Consider the following 18,408-nt stretch of genomic DNA (forward strand, 5'->3'; position numbering starts at 1 on the left):
ACAGCCCTTTGCAAATGCTCTCAATTTCTTATTCAGAGGGCGGTTTATATAACACATTAAAAAAAATCTCCTTAATGCTACTGAGCCTATACTGAGATAAAGCTAATCGACTATTTTTGAAAATATATAAAATGAATGTGCTTATTATGTTTGGATGTTTGGTCTTCGCAACAGCAGATACGTAAGTGTTAAATGTAATAGGGCTTAGAGGGGGAGTTTTAATTTTCTTTTGCTTAAAAATTTAGTTGCACAAAGAGGGAAAAATCTATTTTACAAATAGCTTTGTGATGACACCATGCAGAGGTGCCAATACATACCATTTCCAAAATGTCTCTGACAAATGTTTTTTTTTGGGGGGTAGGTGTTCTGAATATGCAGGTGAAGAATGTTTCTTTTGCAAAAGATATTTTTGGGTTCAAAAAAGAGTATGTTTATGTGTAAACTCCTCCCAGGAATGATCTCTCTCTCTCCCTCAGAAACTACCTCCCATCTCCTTTCTGTGAACAAGGCAAAACTTAAGTTTGCATTTCTGTGCTGTGCCCCCCCCACCATGTCCCCCTCCTAATTACCCTTTCTCCGTTCTAATCCCTTTTCTGCTTTAGCTTTAGTGATACTCACTTAAGCTGGTCTCTGAAACTACACCGATGAGTTACTTTGCTTTGCTGGATGTTTCCCATGTATTCTCCGGAGCTTATATATGTTATTAACAAACTCCTTACTTTTTGATTTCTTCAATCTAATGTATATTTATTTATCTAGTCTCTGAATAACCCATAGGATCATGGGGTGACTTTGTACCCTGAGAAACATCACCGTCTCCAGAAGCCCGGCATCCTTATGAAGCCATTACAAACACAGGCCACATTCTCATCTTCTCTTCTTCATTTAGAGTCGTTCATGCCCATTGTACTGGTGGTGGCATTGGTTGGGTGGTGAGAGCAGAGCTTGAGCTCCTCTGAAAAGCCCCCTTAACTGAACAAATATTGGCAGGAGTCCTTGAGAACTAGACTTTTATTCTAGGTCTATCTTCCAAGGTTATCTACACTTCTGAGTAACAAGGCTCAATTCTGCTCCAATACATTAGTCTGTTGGTATGTAACTTTCAATACACAGGTGTGCACTGGCATGAAATTCTGTTTGACTCTTAAAACATTCCCATCTCCCTTAATGTAGCTGATGGCAGTTTGGGATGTAGGTTCCCAATAGCAGGTGATATTCAGCTGAAAGAGTGGTAAGAGTAGGGTGAGAACTAGAGCTAGAGAAAAGCAGGTGAAAAGAGGTGACAGGCACCTAGGAGATGGGGACAAACTTAGATGTTATTTATTAATTTCTTTATTAATTCAATAAATATGTCTGGAGTCCTTCCCAGTGCTTGGTTTCGGGCTAGACCCTATGAACTCTAAAAATGTTTAACAATATGCAGTATGTTTTTGAGGAATTAGCTCTTACAAGTGAGGTGAATGGCAAGATGTAGGAAGCAAATTTCATGATAAATCAATTTCACCTCTCACAAGACTGTTGACATGTATAAAAAATGCTTAGAAAAGAAGCTTTCACATAGTACTCAATAAATTATAATTTTTTTTAAATTTTAGAAATCATTATTATGATAAATTTCACCTACACCAAAAGGGAATAAAATAAATAGCTATTAATTACTTAGTTTATAACAGACAGGATCCTTGATACTTTCACAGCTTCAGTCCATGGGATGAAAGGAATACAGAAGGGGCTGGAGCAATAGCACAGCGGGTAGGGCGTTTGCCTTGCACGCGGCCGACCCAGGTTCAATTTCCAGCATCCCATATGGTTCCCTGAGCACCGCAAGGAGTGATTCCTGAGAACATGAGCCAGGAGTAACTCCTGTGCATTGCCGGGTGTGACCCAAAAAGCAAAAAAAAAAAAAAAAAGAGAGAGAGAGAGAGAGAAAGGAATACAGAAGAACATTCCATGGACTATTTAATGAGAGGCAGATATGGAGCTGTATGGTGTAAAAATCCAGGGATTTTGCTTCCTTATTGCACAGTGAGCAATGTTTTATGAAATAAACAACCTACCCCAGGGGCTGGCATATTGTGGAGGTAGAGCACATGCTCTACATGTATGAGATTCTGGGTTACTGGTCTCTGGCTGAGCACTTTGCACAATTTCAATAAATTAGGAATGTAAGAAGAGTGGGTTACTCAAGTCTGACCTTCCAAGTCTAGCTCATATTAGAAACTCTGAAATATTTGCTAAGCTGAATTTAATTTGGAAAGAAAATCTCCTGATAATGTTTACGCCCAGACCCTGTTTTGCTCTTGCAGGTCTCTGACTTGGGTAAAATGTAAGTCTGATAACTTTATTTTTCCACCATAGAATTAACAGCTCAATGGTCTGAAAAATCCCTTCCTAAAAAAAAAAAAAAAAAAAACTAAAGAATTCTACTTATAATCATCTTCCATATCATGCAATAGATATGCCCAGCATTTGCCAAAACTGTTTATAAAATCTGATATCTGCAAAAGGCAGTCCAATGCCAAAGTGACCTATCATTAATCTCTGACCATTTGGCTATTATTCAGAGTATCACTGTATCACTGTCATCCCATTGCTCACTGGTTTGCTTAAGCGGGCACCAGTAACGTCTCCATTGTAAGACTTGTTGTTACTGGTTTTTTGCATATCAAATATGCCACGGGTAGCTTGCCAGGCTCTGCCATGTGGGCGAGATACTCTCAGTAACTGGCTGGGCTCTCCGAGAGGGATGGAGGAATCGAACCTGGGTCAGCCGCATGCAAGGCAAATACTCTACCCCGCTATGCTATTGCTCCAGGCAATTACTATCATACACAATTAATTAGAACATCAAAAATCTTAAGTACCAGGTCACAGTCTTTAAGCCTCTCATACAAGAGTCTTCACAGTGAAGATTTATTTAGCACTAGCATGGCAGAATTAGGCAGTTGCAATTGAGTCTTCTTAGGCATAGTAATAAAAATATTGCCAACTATTTATTTTGCTATTCCTAATGGGATTTACATGATAAACATAATTTCTGAATTATTTCACACATATGGAAAATTATTTATTGTTAACAGATTTCCTTCAATAAAAAAATGAAAACAAATTAACCCATGCTTCTCTCTCTAGTATCTAGATAGAGGCACATAGCCTAGACATATTCTCCACTGTATTCCCTGGTTCATTCCAGCTGTGTAATAATGTTGACTTTTTCTGATGCATCTGTAGTGCATAGTTTGCATTTTATCTTAATCTGGAAAATCAACTAAAATCCTTTTGGAAACAAATGAAGCATAGCAATCAAACATATAAATCCCTAATCTTTTCAGAAATCAAAACCAAAAAGAGTACTACATAATATGACCCGGTAGAAGGATATTTTATTCAATTATAATCTCAAAAATGGGATATTGACTAATAATTTTTGAAGAAGGTCAGTGGTAAGAGTGAAGATTAAATTAGGTGGTCCATTACATTTGATGAAAAACCTCTTAGCCAGCAAAGCAGTAATCTATCACTCTCAATCAATAAAAGGAGCTTTACAGGCAGCCACCTCATTTGCCCTTTAGTTGCTCCAGTATACTAAGTGTTCCTTACTGGAAATGATCAGCGGTAGTAGCTCTGGTGTGCCTTAGTTACATTTTCTTTCCCAGTTGAGGTAGAATTATGTTCTAGGGATCAGAGGTCACATGTAAATTCTGACCATGTCGAGGCCCTCTCCACAGACTCGGTTCAAGAATGCAGAGTGCTCAGCTACACTGCAGCATGCGGCAACTAGCCCATCAACTTCCTGCCAGGGGCTCATGAAGATGACCAAAGACTCACGATGTCAGTTAGGACCTTGTAATTATTCATGGCAAAATTACTATACAAAACCAAAAACGAATATTGTAATAAGAATCTAAGTGAAAGAGTCCATAAAACTGGCAAGTATGCCGTGAACCAGTTATGTAATTGTTACTTGAAGTAACATTCCTGACTGGCTGGGATCCACTGTCACTGTCACTATCATCCGGTTGCTCATTAATTTGCTCGAGCGGGCACCAGTAACATCTCCATTGTGAGACTTGTTGTCACTGTTTTGGCATATTGAATATGCCACGGATAGCTTTCCAGGCTCTGACATGCGGGCAAGATACTCTCAGTAGCTTGCCAGGTTCTCCGAGAGGGGCAGAGGAATCAAACCTGGGTCGGCTGCATGCAAGGCGAACGCCCTACCCGCTGTGCTATTGCTCCAGCCCAGATCCACTATATTGGTGGCTATATAAATTACTTAACTTTACATAGAAGCAGAGAAAGAAGTGAGTAGTGTTATTGTATACTCCTATAATCATATCATGTTTGTTTCCTTTCTGCCTTAATCTGCTTTGGAAATAAAACATCTACTATACGCAGGGGATCCGGAGATGTCTGTGCTCCTATTCCCTTCCTTTCCTGGCCAGCAAGTAGCTATTCTTTAGATCAAGACCGCAGAGCTCACGAAGACTACATCTATCAGCCAGAGAGAGCCCAAATGAGACTAAGGGGCTTGTCTTGCACACAGTTAATCCCTGGCACTGACCGAAGTCAGGAATGAGTGATCCTTGAGCACCGAGCCAGAAGTAAGCAAGCCCCGACAACTGCTCCAAAACAGAAAAAAAATCTCCACTAAGATTATACCTACCTTTCTTCACTGACCTGTCACTGTCAGAAATCAGAAATCACAGTTCCCTCAGACAAAAATTGCTGGTTTCTTAATTTGCCTCTAACCTTCTAATGAATCTCTCTAAGCCTGGTTTCTGAAGCATGGAACATATGGATTTAATTTAGAGCTAGTTCTTAGCAAATGTGATGTACAGATCCTCCCTTTATTGTTCTGCCAGGTAAAATTGGAGCCCATCCTCACTCCAGGACATCTTAGGCCATTTTATCTGCTATTTTTGCTTCGTTCCTGAGAAATATGATAATCAGCTCTGTGTCCTAGAAAGACCGTACGAAGGCTGGCATAGGATAGGCTTTTGCAGAGTAAAAGCAGAGATACTGGGTATTATGTAGAGATTTGGAACCTAAAATTGAAAGAAATGCTAAGATCTTTATGAAGACCAGTTATTCCTCCTCACCCTTCATAAAGACAATTAAGTCACCAATCAACAACTGTAGAGAGAAGCAGCTATTGTTGGTTGTAACCAACAGTGCAGGCATCCTATAAAGAATGACGAAACTCCACCACAGCTTTCAGCTCATAGTATTTTTAGGTGTCATTATAAAAGACTGTCGAACATACTTCTCTGAATCAGAACAGCATCAGAATTTTAAAATCTTACAAAAGCAGAGAGTTATTATTTTAAAACAAACATGGTAACCCAGGGATGGTAAACAACGTAGGTCACAGTGCTGCACCATTGCTCTTTAGTACAGTTAAGTAAAGGCATCATTTAAAAATGATCAAAGTTGGGCTGGAGTGATAGTACAGTGGGTAGGGTGTATGCCTTGCACGTGGCCGACCCGGGTTCGATTCCCAGCATCCCCTGAGCATGGCCAGGGGTAATTCCTGAGTGCAGAGTCAAGAGTGACCCCTGTGCATCTCCAGGTGTGACCCCAAAAAGAAAAAAAATAAAATAAAAAAATAAAAATGATCAAAGTTGGGGCTGGAGCGATAGTACAATATTACAGTTGGTAGGGCATTTGCCTTGCACGTGGCTGACCCGGGTTCGATACCTAGCATTCCATGTAGTCCCCCGAGCACTGCCAGGAGTAATCCAAAAAGAAAAAAAATGATCGAAGTCATCATTATTAAGATAAAAGGATGCCATGGAATTGCTCAAAGGAATCTGAAAATACTGCATTTTGTCTTAAGTTCCTTAAATAATTCCTAATCTTCTGTTTTCAGAAACACTACTGGTAAATCTCTGAACAATTTACAAAGGTACATTTTCAACAACACCCTGACTTAAATTTTCCAAAAGTCCTAACTTAAAGATGACTTAATCAGGATCTTGCTATATTGTGAACTGCAGAGGTAAAACTCAAAGAAAGCATCTGAAAAAACTTGTTTTAACTTGGATATCACCTCTGCTTTTTTTACATGGCTCAGAGAACTGCCTAACCTCATCCATCAGAAAGTCAACCGAGGCTTCAGGTTTTCATGCCCCTGAATTGAAAAGAGGCAGATAATGCAGTAAGAGAGTAGAATGACACTTTAGTGTCATTAGACTGACAATGGCTTTTAATAAGCTGATGACAACAGGGTAGGAAGTGGTTATTTTATTCGTGCAACCTGAGTATTTAACTACTTTGTAATAACTAAAGAAGTAAAAGAAGGAAAAGAAAAAACGAGACCTTGAAGCTACCTAAGGGAGACAGAATACAGGACTGATGATCTCTTTTAATTTTCTAGCTCTATGACCTTGGGCTCATTATCTTTAAGACTTACTGTATAAGAGGGAAGAACACACCTTGACTGATATAAGAAAAATGAGAGTAAAATGGCATTTACTAAGCATAAGGACTTTAAACATAGTAATAATTTTAATATAAGTACAACTATTATAGTACTTATATTATAAGTACTAGGCCTGATATTTGTCTTACCTACTCCCAGTTAGTTCTCCTCTAATAAGTGAGGTTTTATAGGTAAAGCAATTCAAACCATAGTGCTGTTAATGAAATGTTACACTATTCAAGTGCTTTTCAAACCTTTTGAATTTTCACAGTGACCAGTGAGGAAGCAGTAAGAATAAACTGCTATTAACTTAATAATTTATATCAATGTGCCTTTGTTTGGTGTGTGGTGCCAGCAATCAAACCCAGGACCTCACACATCACAGTCAGTACTCAGACACTGAGCTACATCCCTGGCACTTATTTAATCTTTTTCTATATGATTTTTTTTTAAATCTGAGGTGAATCAAAACTAATGCCACATATATGCAAAACACAGCTCCACCATAAGTTACCTCCCTGGCCCTTATATTATTAATTCTTATAATCAAGAAACCTGAAAAGGTCTGAACTCAACATTTGAACTCAGGGCATCAAGTTCTGAGGCCTCTCTGGAAACCCCTACTCTGTGTGAATCCTCTTTTTATTTGCTTCCAATGACGTCTGTGATGCTCAAGTAGAGCTCCAGGAGGGGTTTTATCCTTGAAGCAGTGTTACTCTGCATGTCCAGGCTGCTGTTCAGAGGTACACGTGACACTGTCATTTCTTTCTTTATAAATCAGAGCTTCTCAGGCAACCAAATGCAGTTACTCATTATAAAAGTTTAGTGGACAGACAGTAAATGCAAATGAAGGTCTCTTTCCGGGCTCTGAAGTTAGCTCCACCCGGGCGCTCTGCTATCCCTATCTATAAGATCAACATCTGACCAACTGGTCAGTCTTGGGAATTAACTGGGGAAGAGCAGCCGGCTTCCAGTTAGAATTACTTGCATTCCAACTTTGACATATTCACTTATTCATATATTTCCCACTCATCTCTAAACCCCAACCAGATCCTGGTTTACTCTTTAATGCAAGGTCATAGACACACCTAGGAAAAGCAAGAACCTGACAACCTTCCCAGAGGGAAGAAAAGGACGCTTGGAGGCCTTGCACCTCAGGCTGGGGAAGGGGAGTGAAGCATCACTTCAAACGCAAAGAGCATGTCAGAGTGGGTGCAGTGCTCTTACCCTTGCAGTGAAGTCCACAGCAGCCGCTCGGTTTAACAGCAACGTGGCTACGTTGATATTTCCGTAATGAGCAGCTATGTGGAGCGGAGTGAAGCCACTCTGTAAAGAAAACATGGCAGACATTCAATCATTTCCTACTCGCTACTCGCTGGATATCCTAATACCATAATCTTGCCGAAATAAAAATGAGGAAGCAAAATATGCTGAGGTCCACATTCCATTCTGCACTAGGTTTCTTTCAATTAGTGCCAATTGCTTATGGGGTTTCACATAAATGCCAGGAATAGCCAAGGGGAAAACTGGGGGTGGAGACTGGGTAATTTTGGTCATCTAAAAGCAAAACTGTACAGAAGCCGACATTACAAGTTGAAAGAGAGACGGCAAAAAAAATGTTCATAGTTTCTTGCAGTCCTGATTCGTGCCACTAGTTTATTATGGATGACAGAATTGTCCATTGAAACTACTGAAGCTCAATTTATTTTATATATCTAATAAGGAGTAAAATTAATAGTTAAAGCCAATCCTAATTAAAAAAAAAGGAATTTGGGGGGACAGGTACTACTACAGTTTTATATAGTGGTTGACTTCATTCCATAAAGAGACACCAAATTGGTCTCTGTATTAATAAAGGCCTACTCAGTAGAATTTTTTAGGATTATTCACATCAAGGTCATTTTACTTCCATAAAAAAGTGTTAAAACATGCAGCAGTTCACTTAATCCCAAAAGATTAAAACCTTATAGGAACTGGATGAATCTCTAAATTGTTAGCAAGCTTCTGAGCCATGCTAAGCTATTTTACTAACTCTTGTGGAAGGGTGGGTTGTACCGGTATTGTTCTGGGGGTACTGTCCGTTTTGCTGACACCACTGAGGGTAAGTGTCATGCAGTACTTGAAGGGATCAGCCCTAGATGAGTAGAATGACAGGGTTGTCTGCAGCTTGAGGTGTAGCTGATGAGACTCTGAAGTGTCAAACTCTTCATCTCATTCAACAACTCCATGATAACACCCCTAAGTTTCCAAGATTCCTCCTTCCTTTCAAACACCAGCTTCAGCTGCAGAAAGCCCTGGTAATCAAACTACTTTCTTCTCTGGCACATGCTACTTTGGGGGTGGAAGGTAAAAAGCAGGTATCTAGCCTACAGAAGGCAATGCAAAGACGAGGAAAATAAATGAGGCAGCAGCACTAAATAATGGGAAAATGATGATGCAGATATAGATTATATGTATATTTATATATATATACCTCTGTTGTTCTATTCACCACCATCTAGGTTAACACATTTGGAAGCAAAGAGGAGGAAAAAATGAACGGTTAGTTTGCTATTGGTGATATGAACTGCAGAAAGCTCATGATTGCTACATAATGGGGATGAAGGATCTGATGAAAGCACATCAGGTACAGACAGAAAGCTAGACTGGATGAAGGGCTACACAATGGCCTACTCCAAACGCCACCTCTCCTTCACAGAGATGTTCAAGTAGCACATGGCATGACACGGGGGAATACTGGGTTGAGATGCTGGCTGCTGGCATGCTTTCCTCAGCTGATCAATACTCAGTGCATTGCCTGTCCGCTTAGATATCAACAAAATGTTTGTGTACATGGTCATTAGCAGGTTTTCACTTTTCACCCTAACATCTAAGCCGAAGTGGTTAAAAAAAGAGGAAACCCTTGGGTGCATACAAATTCATCTCGTTCAGTTGGCATCTGTGTTAGCATGCATGGGACGACACTCCTAGTTACCTGCTCCTAGCATTAGATGCTTAAGGATGCGCCTGGCTGACTTGGACACGAATTTTCATTTGGTCCATGAAGGTTAAGGGGTTGACCAGGCTTGTTTAAAGTTTGGGTTCCTGACATATGATAACTGCACGCCAGACTGGCTTCCCTGAAGACTCACCTTGGATTCCACATCCGCGTTGTTGTCATTCTGCAGTAGCAGGGCGGCGGCTTTCGTGTCATCTTTCCGGGCAGCAATATGCAGAGCTGGAAGACGCACTTTGCCTTTAGTGTCATTTTCTAGCAGGAGTGAAACAACTTGATCATGACCTTGTTGCAATGCAACTGCCAAAGGTGTGAAGCCATCCTGCAAATAAATGGAAGGGCCAGAATCAGTCTCATTGGCTCTCTCTTATCCAATGCACAAATAAGAAGATGGCCATGTGCCAATATCTGTTGAGGGCTATGTTGGCAAAAAAAGATTCAAGTGGAGGAGATAAACACAAAAAGGTATGTACAAAATACAAATACCACCAAGTCACAGTCAACCAGAAATCTGTGATGTATCTTTTTCTTTTCTTTTTGCTTTTTGGGTCACACCCGGTGATGCACAGGGGTTACTCCTGGCTCTGCACTCAGGAATTACTCCTGGTGGTGCTCAGGGGACCATACAGGATGCTGGGAATTGAACCTGGGTTGGCCACATGCAAGGCAAATGCCCTACCCGCTATGCTATCGCTCCAGACCTGTGATGTATGTTTTTTACACCATTATAAAGTTACTTATTTTTAACTGCACAAAATTTGAAAATAAACAGCTATCATGTAAGAAGAAAATAATGGCATTATTTAAATTATTCATAAAATTGAATCATGGAAATAAAAGCACTACAGGCTAAATATGGGCAATTTTCCCCAAAGAGCTTACTTAAATATGATGCAAAAATTTAAAAGTAAAAGAACCTGAGGAATATGCTTGTGTGGTTCCTCATTGTACTTGGTTACTGAGCACAGAGTCTGTCATATATGCCTAGCTCAACTGGTATATGTGAGTGAATTACTGTCATTGTTTTAAGATCCACAGAAAATACTTTGGACTTCCCTGACAAATTAAGAATCACAGGGGTTTGCAAAATATGTCTCAACCTTAGACACATAAATAAATCTCTATGTTTCGAGTCTTCCCACTGTGATGCTGTAGAACAAATTTCTTCAGCAAAGAGAAAACAAATTTCACTTAATTTGTGGATGATATAGTGCTACTCACTGTAGATTAAACAGCGCAAAGTAAAACATTCTGACTCATACATTTTAATTATTCAATGTTTTCATTACTATACACTGAATACTCAAAAATTATCTTTCTTAGGAACTGGGGAAATAGTACAGAGGATATGGCGCTTGCCCTGCATACTGCAGACCTGGGTTCAGTCCCTAGCATCCCATATGGTTCCACGAACCCACCAGGAGAGATCCAAGTGTGGACCCAGGAGTAAGCTTTAAGAACCACTGGGTATGGCTTCCAGACAAACAACAAAAAATACCACTCCCCCCAAATCTTACATATATATATATATATATATATACACACACATACACACATATATATGTATATATATAGAGAGAGAGAAAGAGAGAGAGAGAGAGAAAGAGAGAGCGTTGTGGTGAGAATTTGGAAGTTTTTGAAAAAGAGAAAATTAGTTACTTTTCAAATAATGTCCGGTAGGTCCTCCTCCTAAAACAGAACTTAGAACTTCTATCACTTTTTTTCCTTGCTGGTAAAACATAAGGGATCTTCCCACTTAGGTGACTAAATGCAAATCAGCACATTTATATTTAAGGATGTGCAAAATAATGAGCCAAAGAACATAGGAGATAATACTGGCCATGATCTTCCTAACTCCTTTCCTTGGTCTCTTTACTGACCGTGGACATGCAACCTAATTTCTACCCCAATCCTATACTCATGGTATTCTTCACCCTTTAAGGTCCTTCTTTTCTCTTCAATGTACAAATTTTACATATTCTCTGACTAAAGTTCCATCTTATCCTTTCAACTCATATCCTAGAAGATACAAATGAGGGGATGGATGTGTAATAACAAACAGAAAGACGTCCTATCATAAGTCAACAAAAAAATGCTGGAAATAATCAAGGTGGCACCAAAATGATTACAAAAGTTTGTGTGTAAGGACATAAAGCTTATAATTTAATGTCATGCTATAAAGTAATCTATTTCATTGTATAAGTATATGGATAAATATAATCTACTTTTTAATACATGGACAAAATATCTGAGTGAAAACTATTATCTTCAAGGAAAGATCAACACTGATCATTTGTTATGCTTTTTAATTACAATCTGTCTTTCCCATAATGTACAATCTTTGGAAAAATGCAAACGCACAGTTTTCATCAAAGTAGAGAATGATAAAAGAAACACAGTAATGAGGGCTAGAGTGACAGTATAGCAGCCAGGACTATGACTCACACAGCACCAACTGGGGTTCTATCTCCAACATGCCATAGGGTCCCATGGCATCACCAGAATTCCTGAATGCAAACCCAGAAGTAACTGCTGAGTACTGCCATGTGTGGATCCAAAGCAAAAACAATCAAACAAAAACCAAAAAAAAAAAAAAAAGGAAAAAATATATTGAGGAGAAAATCATATTGAGTTAGCACTGCATCTTGCATTTAAAATCTAAACAAAACATAATAGATAAAGACAGCAAACTGGTTCTGTTTTGAGTCTAAACTAAGTGACATTTCCACAAAGAATTTTTAAATTCACAGGGCCTATACATAAAGGAAGCTGCTTTGCACCAGAAAACAAATGGCAATGAGGCAATTAATGCTGACAATAAAGTGCTTAGTGCATCAGCCAATTAAAGATATAAAGATACCAGCTCTAAGGTGTTAACAGCTAAAATTACAAGCTCCAGATTGTTTCCAAACCCAGTCTAAACACTCTGGTTTGCTTTGTGCAGCTATTCATAAAGAGAAAAATATAAGCCAAGATCATCAATATGGATCTGACAGGTCCAGCAATGAGGGCAAATGCTTAGCATGCAACTGACCATGATTCAATTCCTGGCACCATGCAATTCCCTGAGCATCTGAGTGTAGCCCTGGAAGCTGCCAGCATCACCGTGGTGACCCGGTGCTCTGGCACCACAGGTCCAGAACAGCATTGCCTCCTTGGGCCTTTATCCTCAGCCACGTTAGCTGAGAATTGCTGATGGGGTCCCCCAGACCTTGTGAGTACAACTTGGGAGCTTCCCTTCTTCCACCACAAAACCCTCTTGTTGAATGACTACATTCTGGCACAGTAGGTGCTTAATAATTACTGGTGGAAGAAGGGAACACATAATTTCATCCTATAGTTCAGACTCAAAAGGAAGAAAATTTTCTGTGAAAAATATACAGTAGGAAGTGCACATCAAGAAAAGGTTTCAGAAACTACAATATCACCAGACTTTATATAAACAAAATACAAATGAAAAGATATTTATTGCAGGAATATGAAAATCCTATAATTTGTAAATTATAAATTTATGATTAACATAATTTAATAAATCATGAATCATATTAAAGTTTTCCATGTAACCAATCCTTTAAGTTGTCTCCTACTCTGTACTATTTACCTATTTACTATTTTGTAACTAAATTTCTTATTTTTGGTTTGTTTTGGGGCTACACTTGGCAATACTCAGGGGTTACTCCTGTCATTGTGCTCAATAATCACTCCTACCGTGCTCAGGTGACCATATAGGATGCTGGGAATTCGAACCCATGTCAGCCCTACCTGCTATACTATCACTCTGGCCCTGTAACTACATTTCTTTTTCTTTAATTTTTTTGTTTTTTTAGGGTCACGCCCGGTGATGCTCAGGGGTTACTCCTGGTTCTGCACTCAGGGATTACTCCGGCAGTATTCGGGGGACCATATGGGATGCTGGGAGTTGAGCCTGGGTCGGCCACGTGCAAGACAAACTCCTTACCCGCTGTGCTATTGCTCCAGCCCCGTAACTACATTTCTGAATTAGCAACATCAATGTCATTGTTAGTAAAAACAGTGCCAAAGAAGATTTGTGAATCTTTTATGAATTTTATGAATAAAACACCTTAGTTCTTGATTTGTTTTCATTTCTTTTCATTGTGATATGAATATTACAAAAGGAGAAAACAATGCAAATATTCAGAAATTTCTAGGAAATCAGATAACTTTTCTTTGTAAAGTTATGATCATAACCTTAAAGAAATGAGAGTAACTTTTTAAATAAAATATTTCCATATTGCTTTTAAAGCCATAAAAATGTTAACAAAATATTAAAACAAGCAAAATATTTTCAATATGTTCTTTGATGAAATATATTAGTAGTTTGAGGATATCATATACCATATTTAGGTTAGATCCTGGCATCAGATCTTGAAAGCTAAAAAAATACCAGAGGGGCCAGAGTGACAGTACCACAGATAGGTCACAAGTCAACCCAGGTTTGTTCCTCGGTTCCTTTTTTGGTCCCTGAGCCCCACCAGGAGTGACTCCTGATCACTGCTGGGTGTGGCTCAAAAGCCAAAACACAAAATGAAGGTAAAAATAACTACTCAAATATCTATTCAAAACTGCAAAAATTTTTACATAGTACTTTAAACATAGTACTTTTACATAGTATTTTAAAATGTGGGCTGGAGCAATAGCATAGTGGGTAGGCATTTGCCTTACACAAGGTTTGATTCCTCTGTCCCTCTCAGAGAGCCCGGCAAGCTCCCAAGAGTATCCTGCCGCATGGCAAGCCTGGAAAGCCACCTGTGCTGTATTTGATATGCCAAAAACAGTAACAAGTCTCACAATAGAGACGTTACTGGTGCCCGCTCGTGCAAATCGATGAATAATGGGATGACAGTGCTACTGCTACAGTGTTACTTTAAAATGTATACTAGCTTTAGGCATAGGAATTATCTAATTAGCTAACTTTAGAAAAACACTCATTAAGCTTCCTTAAATTTATAGATAAATATTTAAAAAACAATCACAGATTAAGTATTACATATTAATCTTAGATTTCACAATGATTGCCTTTGACATAAAATTGTAAGGAAAAGGAAATCTCATGCAAATAAATATTAAATAGCTCAGTCATAAGGTACAATCAGGCATTCAAAAATAGAAATGATATATGTAATGGAAGACTATTTAAAATATTATAAACTTTTAAATATATTTCATAAAAACTTAGGAACATGCTAATATTTAGCAAAAGTGACATATCAGTGGGACAAATTTTCAGTTTACAAGTCCAGGTTCATAAAATTCTCTATAAATGCAAACTTACACACAGAATAAAACAAAGTATCTTACCTCGGTGGCTAGACTTTGGCTTGCACCATTGTCCAGAAGAAACTTAACCACCTCCAGGTGGTTTTCCTGGGCTGCCATATATAATGGTGTGAACCCATTCTGAAAAACAAAGAAAAAAAAACAATGAAGAAAAACAAAGTATTTTTCCACAAGAGATACAAATTAATAAATAAATCTATTTGTCTGTAACAAACATCGTTTTAAGAACTGCTCATATATGATAATTCTATTACAACCTAAATGAAGACATTTGTTAGAAAACCCAAGGTACTATAGTTTAAAAATTTATAATATAATCCACAACACTATTTCATAATTCACAGATCAAGTGTAGTCTTCTACACTTGATAGTCTTCTTCTAAGTATAATGGATACCAACATACCCATCTATTTTAGACAAGGAGACGCATTTAATCATCAACCAGCTATTGAGCAGTTGTCATGAGAAATATATTCTACTAAATGTTACAAAGGCATGAGGAAAAAATATACTTGGCCATTGCAGCTTTCAGTCATTAATTAGCTATTTTAAATTAAGTAAGCAATGCTCATACATAAAATTTTGCATCTGAATGTTTCCTATTTTGGAAGGAATCTCCATTAATTACACACAGCTTACTACAGGTGGATAATAGAGCAAAGAAAACCAGTTTGTAAAACAGCATATTTAAATTCAAAGTTGATTTCAATTATTCGTTTGCTTTTGTTGAGTCTGTGTATGTTTTCCAAGATGTGGTTTTACTTCTTTGGTTTCTGTTCTTCACCTGGTGGTGCTTAGGGACCACACCTGGCTCTGTGCTGCAGGATAGTATTGGTGCTGGGATCTGAACCAGAGTTGTGGTTATAAATGCATGTTAGGTAAGTGCCTGATTTAATCATTTACTATCCTGCCTAAGACATGTTTTTAAAAGTTCAAAAATATATATATATATTCACACACATGCACACATGCATATATACAGACACACAGATATGCAGACACACATATATACACATGTGCATGGTTTTCTGATACGTGTCCAAACTGCCCAAGTACTTGGATTAAAATAAATGAATGTGTAAATTACATTTTACGTTTTCTATAACAAATATTTTGCATCTGTTTATTTTCTGAAGCAATATATTTCACATCAGTGAAATTCTATGTTTCAAAACCTTATTGCTGGGCCGAAGCAATAGTACAGCAGGTAGGGCATTTGCCTTGCACATGGCCAACTCAGGTTTGATACCCGGCATTCCATATGGTTCCCCAAGCACTGCCAGGAGTAATTCCTAAATGCAGAGCCAGGAGTAACCCTCAGCATCACTGGGTATGACACCAAAAGAAAAAAATCTTAGTGCTTAATTCATATAATACAAATACTATTGTTTTTCCTATTAAGAAAAGACCCACAGGGGGCTGGAGCGATAGCACAGTGGGTAGGGCGTTTGCCTTGCACCCGGCGGACCCGGGTTCGAATCCCAGCATCCCATATGGTCCCCTGAGCACCGCCAGGGGTGATTCCTGAGTGCATGAGCCAGGAGTAACCCCTGTGCATCGCCAGGTATGACCCAAAAACCAAAAAAAAAAAAAAAAAAAAAAAAAAAAAGAAAAGACCCACAGGAAGACATAAGAACACACACACATACACATATAACATAGCTGTGATTCAGGGGATTTAATTTAAATTATCCTTTGGAAAGAGTGAATCAACATGTTACGATTACTCTCATGCAAAGAGGTTTAAGGCAAAAGTGTACATTGTTATTCGACAACCAAGTGCTATAATAATTTTCTATGAAAAAGCACTTAAATTGGGGAGTAAAATATTACACTGTAAAAGTGTGCAGTGCTATTTTATTAAAAATACCCTAACAGGAAATTTGCAAAGCAAAGAGCTGACCAAAACGGAACATATGGATGCCCAATTTGCATTTTTTATAGAAACAATAGAATTCATTTTCAAAAGAGAGAACAAGAACAAGTCTGCTATTTAATGTCTGATTTTCAACTAATACCTTTAGTATCTTCTGTTCTGAGCATTTTTTGTGATGTTATAAGCAAGAAAATGGGCAGAATTATAATCTTATGGATTGCAGACAGACACACATACACAGTGACTTACGTTCCTCAAAATAAAACTAGAAAATCCTCTTGTGATGCCATTTAGGTAAGAACTTAAAATTCAGCCATACCCTTTATTATTATTATTATTATTATTATTTTGTTTTTTGGGTCACATCTGGCAATGCACAGGGGTTAGCCCTGGCTCTGTACTCAGGAATAACCCTTGGCGGTGCTCAGAGGACCATATGGGATGCTGGGAATCGAACCTGGGTCGGCTGAGTGCAAGGCAAATGCCCTATCCACTGTACTATTGCTCCAGCCCCCATACCCTTTTTGATTTGACCTCAATTCTGAAAGTCAGTCTTAGTACATCATAAAGTTCGGCCTTTAATTAAAATGTTAAGATATAGTGATACGTTTGCAATGATTGACACATGATAATATTTTTTTGGGGGGCAGCACTCTCAGCAGCGCCCAGGGATTACTCCTGGCTTGACACTTAGGAATCACTCCTGACAAAGCTTGGTGGATATAATATAGTTTTCCAGGGATAGACCCTGGGTCAGTTGCATGCAACACAAACGCCTTGCATGCTGTACTATCTCTCCAACTCTTATAACAAGTTTTTTTTTTTCTTTGCTGTGTTGTTTCTGGGCCACAACTGTGATGCTCAAAATCAGTTTTTATTTTAGGTGCTGGAGCAATAGCACAGCGGGTAGGGCGTTTTCCTTGCATGCAGCTGACCTGGGTTCGATTCCCAGCATCCCATATGGTCCCCTGAGCACCGCCAGGAGTAATTCCTGAGTGTAGAGCCAGGAGGAACCCCTGTGCATCGCTGGGTGTGACCCAAAAAGCAAAAAACAAACAAACAAAAATCAGTTTTCGTTTTAATGTTACATTTAAGTAGCGAAGCAACTCTCTCGATACTATTACTTGTTGAGTTTTATTAAACATTGCCTATAGTTTAAAATTTTACTTAGACAAGGTTAGTGTCTTCACTGAACATTAGTATTTCTGTGATGTTTTATAAGTTGCAACCCAAGTAGAACAATTTATTACTTTTTGCTCTCCATGAAAGTTTTTATTGAGGGTTGGGGATACAGCTCAGTGGCAGAACACATATGTATAAGATTCTGGGTTCAATTCCTGATACCATTCACACAACAAAGGTTTGCATTTCTATGTCACTACCAGGAGTTATAGTGAAAACTCTTTTCTGGTACATGGTCATCTTATGAACTCGTTCCTTGTTCTGTCCATGGTATGATGCAGCTCACTAAACCTATAGGAGCAGGTGTTTAAATGAAGGAGGATATGTTTACTGAGAACCCCATAGCTGGGCATTACAAAGGCAGCTGCAAGAAACAGAATTCCCCGGCCTATGTTCTCTTTCACTTCATCATCAGTAGGGAATGTGTAGCAACTGAAATCAAATCTGATTAGGATTTGATTTCAACTGCTGCATCTCACAGACATTGCAGTGGAGGTTTAAAAGTATGCTGCTTTTAAATTCTTGCATAAGTGAGAACATGTGCAGTGTTTAAAGAAAAGAGGCTTATTATTTTCTTCCTTGGTGTGGGGAGTGGAGATGAAATGAAACTGGAAATAAAAAGGAAATTAAAC

At 38.6% G+C, this 18,408-nt stretch overlaps 1 protein-coding gene across 18 annotated transcripts in view; it reads right to left on the bottom strand.

Moving 5' to 3' along the window:
- The window catches only part of ANK3 (ankyrin 3), a 511,843-nt gene that overhangs the window by 204,641 nt on the left and 288,794 nt on the right, over positions 1–18,408 (bottom strand). For 14 of the 18 annotated variants that reach the window (XM_055137437.1, XM_055137439.1, XM_055137442.1 and 11 more), the window contains exons 5-8: positions 14,739–14,837; positions 9,556–9,741; positions 8,898–8,921; positions 7,652–7,750 (exon numbers count right to left, since the gene is read on the bottom strand). In XM_055137437.1, coding sequence (XP_054993412.1) covers positions 7,652–7,750; positions 8,898–8,921; positions 9,556–9,741; positions 14,739–14,837 — 408 coding nt within the window. The remainder of the gene's footprint in view (positions 1–7,651; positions 7,751–8,897; positions 8,922–9,555; positions 9,742–14,738; positions 14,838–18,408) is intronic. The other 4 variants (XM_055137445.1, XM_055137444.1, XM_004616523.2 and 1 more) reach the window with 1 other exon arrangement.

The sequence above is a fragment of the Sorex araneus genome, chromosome 5 (genome assembly GCF_027595985.1).
Source record: "Sorex araneus isolate mSorAra2 chromosome 5, mSorAra2.pri, whole genome shotgun sequence".
NCBI classification, from domain to species: domain Eukaryota; kingdom Metazoa; phylum Chordata; class Mammalia; order Eulipotyphla; family Soricidae; genus Sorex; species Sorex araneus.